This window comes from Lottia gigantea (assembly GCF_000327385.1).
Source record: "Lottia gigantea unplaced genomic scaffold LOTGIsca_31, whole genome shotgun sequence".
NCBI lineage: Eukaryota > Metazoa > Mollusca > Gastropoda > Lottiidae > Lottia > Lottia gigantea.
Window position 1 is genome coordinate 357460 of NW_008709027.1, and position 10805 is coordinate 368264.

Genomic DNA, 10805 nt, shown 5'->3' on the forward strand with positions numbered 1-10805 from the left:
AAGTGGCTATCTCCATCTATCAAAGATTGTGAACGAACTACAAGAGATGGGTCGGTGGATAATTTCCAAATAACTTGTGGAAATCAGAGACCAGGCAATTGGATTAGTGCCTTACGTAATGCCATTTTCAAAGAATCGCTTATAAAATATCTAGTTGCAAGCTGGTCAGAGGATAGCAATGCAAAATATATTGGGAAGAAGATCTTGTATGCAAACAATGGAGAAATATGCTATTGATTGTTATTCAGTCATTAAAGCAGAGGCACCAACTTTTTCCGGTAATCACAAAGAATGAAATTCAGCATGAATGGGCAAAAGACTGTTGTTATAAGAACAAATGACACTGATTGCTTGGTGATTGGCCTTGGATCATACTGAAGGCTTAGCAACTACTAGTCTTACAGCAGACACAATGTCAGTAATTGAAAAGTTCACATGTATGGTAAGAAGAAGCGTCATCTATAAATGACGTACGGTTACAGATCTTCCTAGAAAAGTACAAAACTTCTGGTAAATCCGATAACGCAAGAATAAGTTGTTTGATAAAGATGGACGGTAGGTTCCTGCCCCCATGCCAGAAAGTCCTGACCCAGAAAATAAAACATGCAGACCTCATTGCTTACAGGTGGAATTCTGTTAGGCTTGCTCAGCATAGTCCCATCTCACCTGTTGAGTCTGGATGGACAATGGAAAATGATAGCTACATCATTATGTGGGCAGAAGGTGAATTGCACCATAAAACTGTTGATGTAATGCAGTGTTGTGAGAGATTATCCGATGAAGAAGATGACAATGATAGTACAGACAAGTTACAAAATCATAAACTTTTTAAAATTAGAATCGTTCAGCATGAATTTGAGAATATTTGAATTATGCACTCACTCTGCTTGACAATGAGAATGGACTATTGAGGCATGGCAGAAGATGACATCAGTTCTGAGTGAAAAAACTATGTTTCAAATATTTTTATATTCCAGATGATTCTACAGAGGAGGCATCTTATGGTAGTGATTCTGATGATACGAATGATGATGAAAGTGATGCCAGTAGTAGTGATAGTAAAAATGCATCTAAATTTGTTTGTGAACACAATAAGGGACTATATTTTTGAGATAATGCCCTTGACTTAGTAAAAAAGCTTCACAAATTGTTTGTAAATACCGTAGAATCTACAGTTTTCATCTGATTTTAAAGAAATCATATAACAATGAATGAGTTCTTGGTCAAGTTCGAATTTTATGATTTTTTGATTACGGTTTTTGAGTTATTGCCTTGTAAAAACTTTGTTTTTGAACACAATCCGATTTAAATGAAATCTGGTGTGATCAGGTATAAAAATGTGATCTTGCTCATGTTCGAATTTGATGATTTTTTTATAATGGTTTTTTGACTTATTGCCCTTGAACACAATAGAAACTACAGTTTTTATCTGATTTTATAAAACACAATTACTTTAAATGTGGGTTGTGAACTCGATAGAGGTTACAATTTAAGTCCACAAATTAACAATATCTTGAGGAAGAATTTTGGTACAATCTGACTGATTGAAGAGTGCTCTTGATATACTGATAATTTCTTAGGGAATTTGGCGTATCTTGATAGGCACCTTGTTTTTACCCATAAGGGCAAAAGAGGGTCAGATTTTTGGAGCAGCTGACACCCTCTTCCCACCACTAGATATTGTCAGTTTTTATGTTTTCATGATTTATGGTATATAATCTATCTATTCTCAAAATTTCAGGACTGTACTCCAAATTTAATTGTTTTTTTTACCCATAAGGGCCAAAAAGGTCAGATTTTGAGGGCAGCTGACCCCCTCTTCCCACCACTAGATATTGTCAGTTTTTGTTTTTCTGTAATACATTTGACATAATCTATATTCACTATAATTATAAACAGTGTAGGTCATGGTCAGTTTTTTTTACCCCTTGTGGGAAAAAGGGACAAATTTTGGGGGGCAACTGACCCCATCATTCCACTAGAATTTTTTGTCAGTTTTTATCCCATTACGATTCAGGTTGGTTGAGTCTCATATCACAGATATTTGAAATATGTAACTTTTAGGGTAAAAATATTTTACCCCTTTGTCACAAAATGGAGTGATTTTGGGGGCCAGCTGACCCCCTTTTTCCACCAAGATATTTTGTCAGTTTTTGTGTTTTTTATCTTCTCATGAAATGTTTCTTATACTGTATTAATTTGGCATGTGTAGCTTTTGGGGTAAAATTGGCCCATGTTGGGTGACTTTTTAGGGGCAGCTGACCCCACAAACCCCCCAAAATATTTTGTAAGTTCATATTGTTTTGAGTTTTGAATATATGTGTAGTAACATAACCAATGTATTAACTATGTAGCTTGAAAGTTAAAATAAACCTTTTTCAGGGGTTTTTTGACATGCCCTAGGGGCCACACCCACCGGATCTGTACCAGCTGACGTACATTTTTTCAATGTCTGTCATAGTCCTAATTCATTAAAACCATCAAACCTTCTGGGTTTTTTGGGGTAAAATCACCCGTAGCTAGCTCTTGGACTAATACTCATCAGCAGACGGATTCTTTGAACTGACGAGTTTTCTAAGTGGTATGTCACAATTAACATACTGTTTATAGATCATAGACGTCTTTAGATTTGATTTTACCCAGATAAATATTTTGCCAAAACAAGGCTTAAAAGTGGACTTTGGTATCAAGTTATTATTCTATATTGAATATGTTTATGTTATGTATACTGATCTATTTATATTTAAACAACACAACATTATTTAATCTTGTTTTTACCGACTGTTCTATGGTAGGATAGTCCTTTTACATATTCCGGTTATCTTAACGAAATATAACACAGACGTAAACAAGTCTCCAGGAAGTGATGCAGCATAAATTTTGACTTATTTTTTATACGCCCAGTATAAAGAATTGGGTTGCAAATTCAAGCATGACTGAGGCACTCTGAGAGATGGTTGGTGTCTAAAATGAAAAAGAGTCGTTAGGTCGCCATTATTTTGACGTAACTTGGTGTGAGTGTTCTTATCACCCAAGGATAAACCCTATTGAAAATCAGAAGAATCGAAAAATATTTAGTATGAGATATTGCCCTTGTTCTTAAAAACGCCTTCAAGCTTAGCTTGTAAACACTCACTCTTAACAGATTTTGACAAATCAGATGTGAGTGTTTGTTATCACCCAAGGATGAACCATATTGAAAATCAGAAAAACCGAAAAATATTTAGTATGAGTTATTGCCCTTGTTCTTGAAAACGCCTTCAAGCTTAGCTTGTAAACACTCACTCTTAACAGATTTTGACAAATCAGATGTGAGTGTTTGTTATCACCCAAGGATGAACCATATTGAAAATCAGAAAAACCGAAAAATATTTAGTATGAGTTATTGCCCTTGTTCTTAAAACGCCTTCAAGCTTAGCTTGTAAACACTCACTCTTAACAGATTTTGACAAATCAGATGTGAGTGTTTGTTATCACCCAAGGATGAACCCTATTGAAAATCAGAAGAATCGATGAGTTATTGCCTTTGTTCTTGAAAACGCATTTTAATTTTAGCCTGTAAACACTCTAGAAGGCCCATTCTAGACAGATTTTTACAAAACTTGGTAATATTATTCAGTATCGCCCCAATAAGTTCAAAAGAAGTGTATGACTGAAGGTTGAATATTTCATACTGGTGATTGTTATTGTACTCCCAAATTTATTCAAATTCAAAGTTGCCAGTGGGTGTATATTACCTTGCCTGGCAAGCTATCTTTTAGGGTGGCTGGGAATAACAACCATCTGTTGATAACGTTGTCGTGTGGGTTCAATAACTAATATTTATCAATGAAATGATTCAACAATTCAAAATTTCATAAAATTTTTAGTTCAAGGGAGGCAATATCCTAAAATATGTAGAATAGTAGAATTCAAGGGAGGTAACTATAGACGTTGTTCTGCGTCATCTGTTTTCATCTCAAATCTCAACCTTCTGCAACTTTTTCCAGAAATCTCGTTGAAAACTTTCCAATAAGTCACTTGAAAGCCAATACTTAGTTTCTGGACAAAAATTCAATATATCATGACCATGAAAATCTAGCCAAACTGAAAGTAGACCACTGCATTTTATCATCATCCGCTTGATCGTCATTCAAAATGTTTTTTTTTTTAAATTATTTCTTATTTTTTTAGAGCCACCTGGCAACATTTTGTAATGACATTCATGATACTGGGCTATATCGATCAAAAGGACGATACAAAGAAACGCAAACGGTATGATCAATGTCGAACAGATTTTCAACTGGTTGTTCAAATACTCTGTAAACAATTGATTGTTCATATCTCTGGTTTTCAACCGGTTGTTCATATTTCTTTTTTTGAACTGGTCGTTCATATATCTTTTTGTTCAACCGATTGTTCATATCTGTTTTTAATCCGGTTTTTCAAATGGTTATTCATATCTCTAAGACGGCTGTTCATATATATCTGTTTTTCAACCGGTTGTTCATAAGTCTGTTTTTCAACCTGTTGGTAATATCTGCTTTTCAAATGGTTATTCTTATATCTGTTTATTCAAACGGTTGTTCATGTATCTGTTTTTCAATCGGTTGTTCATATATCTGTTTTTCAACAGGTTGTTGATATATCTATAAACTTGGTTATTGAAAATAGGTTTTAGTTCTTACACGGCATGGAGTATAACAAATTTCCAATCATAGTCACATATAATCCTGTTACTTAGATTCTTTTTATGTTTTTGAAAGAAGTAGGTTAAACACCGACCTAATTAAAATAGTACAGTGGTGTAACCTATTTTCGTGGATATAAGGATGTCTTGGATGTTTCCTCAGATATTCTACAAAATAATTAAAATTGGTTTATTTCGATTTGCTTTATGAATCCTTCACTTTGACCCATATTTCATGAGCAACCAACTCGGCAACAGCGGCAACACGCATGTTTGATCTATAAATAAGTCTAGAAAACACGTTGTATGGATGCCGGGTGGTATAATTAACTTCTCTTAGTATTTATCTTTAATATCAATTCATTATAACTACTGACAATTCCTTCAAAGAGCCACGATTTAAAAAAAAAGTGACTGACAAAATAAGATACGTAGCGTGATTTATTGCTAAAAGTCACTGAAACAACATAAGAATATGGTCCACTTTGTGTTCCATAGAAATTTTCTGCTGACACGGAATCCGCTAGTTGATCACGTGACTTCATTGCTTGGACTACATTCTAGCAGACGTCACTTGGAATTCCGATTACCGCTTGGGATTATAAGGAAATTCGGCCGATAAAACAAGGTGACGTCATTCTACTAGCTGATATTGTAGAGAAAACCCATGTTTATCAAAACAAACTAATGCGGAGGTCGCGTAAGGTCGCTCATGTAAATTATTAATCCTTCCGGAAATCCACGAATAATAGGTTTCCACGAAATTAGGTTACTTGACTGTATATTATATAAATGTAGTTTATTAAGATGACCGGGTATTATTATAGCATTAAGAAAAGTAGAACATGTAGACATTTCTGTGTTGGTAAATTGACCTTATAGTATTAGATTTTTGATTAAGATAATTATGCTAGTCGGCTCAGGAACAATTAAATATATCACACTATTAACAAAATTGTACTCGAAGAATGACAAAGCCAATTCATAAATCTTATAAGGTGTTTTTCAAGAAACAATATGGCCTGCTAGTTGATAAATTATCAACACAGTGATATCACACATCCATATTTTGAGCACGTAAACTAGCGTACTCTTGATGATTCCTCAATTACTGGTAGTAATAATTGCTGATCAATACGATATCCATTTTATACAACGGAAGAAAACAATTTTATTTGGAGAAATATTTCTTAACGACAATAATATGGAGGGCTTTTTTCATTCTGTTTCATACTCAAACAGATCGAGTTTGTTATAATCTCAACCCATTACGAACTGTGTCTAAAACTTTGACTATACATTGCGCTCTTATCTTTGATTTGGTTGTACGAGCGATATCACTCTTTTGGTTTTGGTCATGCATGAGACAATCAATCTAAAAGATTACAGCAGGAGCGGGAAAATCACTATGTAAAATGATATATAAAAAATTACAACCCGGGTCGTGGCCTCCCTCTGTCTTCAGAGCGATAGGAATGATAGAGACAAACTTCGATTCCAAAAGTCAGGGAATTTTGAGATAAGGGCATGATTTAAATTTCATTTGTAAGCAACGTGTAACGGAGATAACTTAAATGTATAAAGGAAATTCAGTGCACAAAGACGTATTCAGTGTATATTATACTGGTAGTAGAACGTTTTAATGCTGAATAGTGTAAGTTCGTATGCACGGTCAATTTCATGATAAGCTTGATAACTGGGTAAAACCAGCAAACTAAACAGGACGAGTCTATTTCTAATTTGAGTATAAAACCTTATTTTGGAATAGTCCATTCAGAACATGGACGATTTACTATAGTCATATTCGAACACTTGATTATTTCAATTTTTAAAGAAATAATCATTCAGGGGAAATGATCTCGACCAACGATTATCCGCATGAAAAGAATGAAAGTTTTATTCAACCTCAGGTAAGTGAAGTTAAAATTTTCAACTATAATATCATTTATATTGTATTTGAAATAACTTCTCGACGTTGTAATAACATGTGGAATATCAATCGCTATACAGTTTTTGACTGGAAGATACAGAAAACGCTTAATCAGAAAATTAAGATACGTTAGATGTTGAATGAAAGCCTTTAAATGCTTTCAGAAATATTTTAAACAAATTCAAAGGTATTTTTCACAATTAACTTTATTTTCTGTCATGAGTAAGCCTATTTTGATTCATATACAGTTGTTCACGTTGCGATGTCTAACTGCCGAAGAATTGCATAGGGCCAATTTCAGCTTATATAGGGTGGTTTTGTTGGCCGCATGCCAGCCAATGAAAATTTAGTATTTTTAACGCTGGGGCTCAATGGTAGATAATAGTCACGTGGCTTGAGGCCCTGGACCACGGATTATTAAATTGGCCAATGAGAAAGTGTATTGAAGAGCGTCTTTCTACCAGTTATATTTGTGCTTTGTTTATCCAGTATCTTGTTGATTCTGCTTTATTTTTGCTGATAATGCATCTTGTCATTGATGAATTTTGACATACTTCATTTCAGATTCTTAAAAAAGCGCTACTTGATGACGCTTTTGAAGACGAAATTTTAGATTTTGAAGAATTGGTTAAAACGTTGGGAGCAAGTCAACAGTCTTTTGACATAGAATCAATCATTGAAGAACCAAAATCAGCATCAGGATCACTGGAAATGGTGAAAAGTCACAACATTCTTTCTGATGTATACAACAATCAAAATGATGCTGATGATACTCAGTCTCTCCAGTTTAATTCTGTAAGTGGTGGAATGTCAATTTAAAAAGAATAGACTAGTATCTGGTATGTGGTGCATTGAGTTATATGAATCTGTATGGGCATGAATTGCCACTGACTCGGCTGTGCCACCTCCCCCACCCCCCTCCCATTCTAAATTTCTTGTTATTGGGCATTGGAAAGAAAGAAAAAACACTGGTTCTAATACCGTGTATATCTTTTCAGTCTCTGGATGCTACTCAGGTGGATTTGGATAGATTTATCATGGATATTATGGAGACATCAACTACAACAGCATATCAATCAAACTACCATCATCAAGAACCCACTCAACATTGCAATACATCTCAATCCTCCAACTATATTAGTAACTCTTCAATCTGCTCAACACCTAAGTCTGGTTCTCCACCCTCTCCAGTACTGCCAATATTACTATCCTCGTCATCAACACCAACACTAATACCAACAACAGTATTACCAACACCGTCATCAACACTATTACCAGCTGCCTCATCAACATTATTACCAGCTGCCTCATCAACATTATTACCAGCTGCCTCAACAACAACATCAAAATTATTACCAACTGCCTCAACAACACCAACAACATTATTACCAGCAACAGTTCATCATACAACTAAATCTCAGTCCAATAAACCTACAGCTAACATCCCTAGACATTTACGTGAATCACATATAAGAGCAGAACGAAAACGACAATCAAAAATTAAGGTGAACTTTTATAACAATGTATCAATCAGTTTCCAATTGATTGATTTTCATGGTATTTTTCAAAATTTTTGGTACATGGATATCCAGCATGTATCGATGGCTGAGGTGAATTCAAACAACTAAGTACAAAAAAAAAACCAACACAATGTTTGATCTAAATCTTTCAGAATGCCAGGGAACAATTGAAAGACCTGTTGGGTTTACAGAGAGCCAGTGAAAATAAAATAGTAGAAAAAGGTATGGCCAATTCCAAATCATTTCTTTGTTAAAAACTTAGTCCCATTTTTAATTCAATTTTTTAATTCAAGCATTAAGGTAAGACTTGCTCATCTCAATCACATCATGTCTCTAAACGTCATCATTTCACAGTGTATTACTGTCTTTCGGTTGATAATTTAATACTTGTAGAAAAGATCAAAGTAGCCTACATAGTTCAAACGAAAATGAACCTGAAGTGCATATTATGATAATTTTAGATATAAAAATGTTTTTCGAACTACAGTTTTCTCGCTATGTGTCACAACATACAACAGTGTAGAGGCCTTATTCGGAGATCTTGTCTTGCAAATATCAAAATTCTACCACGATGTGCAATATTGTAATAATGAACAATTGATTGAGCTGAGCACCATATTTTCATTTTATTTTAAAATTTTGTTACCAGGATTGTTGATTTTATTATTTATAAATCTATATCTCGTTTACAGCAACATTAATAGCAAAAATTCATTATTTACATTATTGGCATAGATAAAATAAATTTCACCGTTATTATGACAGTTTTGTCAACCTATGAATTTAAAATTAATTTTGCTGTAGTTAGTGTCCTAGATTCTGGGACACTCAATTCCCGTTTCTGACCTTTCTACATATATTATTACACCTAGCTGTGGAAAGATGTCGATTCCTAAAGGCCGAACTGGTCAGGATGGACAATGAGTCCTCCAAGCTTAAAAAGGAAAAGGAGGCTTTAGATGCTGATATAGAGTAAGTTTGTTGAGAAAACAGCTGTATAAAAATGTTTGCTACCCAGACTATCAGTAGGTATACAGTAGGTATACTGGCCTTGCTGTTCTGTATTTCATTCCGTCCAACTTTTTTTTTTTTTTTGAGTGAGTGTGAAGACGCGCCAACCCAATTACACTCCATATCCCTTCATGTTTTAGTCCCAAGCTATCCGACTGTCGGAACCATGATATATATATATATATGCTAATGTCAGTCTGACATCATGAGAATTATTGGAGCAAAAACTAATATTGAAATACATCCTCTATAATCAGCAGGGCAGCCAACTTCCAACAATTTTCCAATATTTCATAGGTGTTTATATTTTATTTTTTCAGCGTATTTATTAAAAACCTACCACCAACATTAGATGATCAACGCCTGACATGTGGCAGTTCTTTGACTGGTCTTTATCATAAATATTACTCTCGACCACAGAATCACAATACTAAATTCAATATAGTATCCTTTTTATACAACAGTGTAAGAGTATACCACAGAAAGAACTAATAACCAAACAACAACCTAAGTTTAGAACAAATTTAAGGAGATTTAACATTCGACAATCCTTTGCCATTCCCTTAAATCTGAATCTAGGGTAGAGCGCTAACGGAACTTTCAAACAACCTTTTAAGGAGGTTCAATAACTTGGGTCGGCATGAGGTTATAATCCCGTGTCGCCTCCAAGCTTTTACAGCTTCTTAATTTGGAAAATATAGGCCCAAAATGCACTTAAAGTTATATCGTATGGTTATAGTAAAGAGAATAATGAGATCCATTTAAAAACCGGTGTGATAACATCTCCTTGACCCTGTCTAGTTTGAGAGAATAATGATGCCTCTGTTCCAGTCATATGTTGAACATGTAGAAAAGACGCACACCAAAGAAGAATTTAACCATGGTTTACAAACATGGTGTAAACAGAATCTCAGTCTAATCAGTCTCCGACATAGTAAGTTTCTTTAATTAATCACGGAACATTCTTACATTGTAAAGTAACATGTGTTATGTAACACTTAATAGGCAATAGTATCCGAGAACTTAATTATGGACTAGTTATACAATAAGCGTATCGAAACAAAGACATTATTTTGTTAATATCATGTTTGAAATGATGTGTAAAATATTAAGATTTCAATACCCCATTATGCGTGTAATATTTCTTTTAACATTTCTTTTTGTATTTTTCAGAAATAACTTTTGGTCTATTGGACTGGCAGAAGTCGTCAAACTTAGTCATGCATAGCCCCGTTGTTAAAGCCTCAACTAAACGACAATCATAGCCATTATGTTAATGGTTGTTAATATATGTAAATAGTATTAAAATTCATATAAAATACTTTAATCCTAAAAAAGAAAATGATAATGGAAAAAGAACATATCATTCTATATATAATACTCATTATGTACAATTAGTATTTATAAAGATATATACATTTAGAAACATTAGAGAAAACGGATAATAAAGTAGCCATCTCAGATAGATTTAGTGTAGTTAATTTATTAAAATTAGGACATAAAGAGGAATAAGAAAGATATTCCAAACAATGTACATGTATAATATATTTTTAAATTGCATTATCAGAAAAAAAATTTCTCAACAATGAGAGTGGGAAAATTCTATGTTGGTTTCTCTTTCCCTTTCCAAATAATTCAAACTATGGAGTCTACATATAGATTAGACTATCAAGAA

At 33.9% G+C, this 10805-nt stretch overlaps 1 protein-coding gene across 1 annotated transcript; it reads left to right on the forward strand.

Moving 5' to 3' along the window:
* The first annotated feature begins 6460 nt into the window (after positions 1-6460).
* LOTGIDRAFT_232686 (hypothetical protein) lies at positions 6461-10596 on the forward strand. Its single transcript, XM_009057690.1, has 8 exons — positions 6461-6579; positions 7164-7394; positions 7598-8104; positions 8272-8341; positions 8992-9091; positions 9451-9574; positions 9932-10064; positions 10304-10596. The coding sequence occupies exons 1-8, from the start codon at positions 6523-6525 to the stop codon at positions 10393-10395; spliced, it is 1314 nt and encodes a 437-aa protein (XP_009055938.1). The 5' UTR covers positions 6461-6522; the 3' UTR covers positions 10396-10596.
* Positions 10597-10805: the final 209 nt, after the last annotated feature.

What these genes read in the sequence shown, in the direction of transcription:
- LOTGIDRAFT_232686 (XM_009057690.1), top strand. Translation starts at nt 6,523, where the DNA reads ATGATCTCGACCAACGATTATCCGCATGAAAAGAATGAAAGTTTTATT. An exon ending in AACGACAATCAAAAATTAAG is followed by an intron (nt 8,105 to 8,271) that starts GTGAACTTTTAT and finishes TAAATCTTTCAG; the next exon opens with AATGCCAGGGAACAATTGAA. An exon ending in ACAATACTAAATTCAATATA is followed by an intron (nt 9,575 to 9,931) that starts GTATCCTTTTTA and finishes GACCCTGTCTAG; the next exon opens with TTTGAGAGAATAATGATGCC.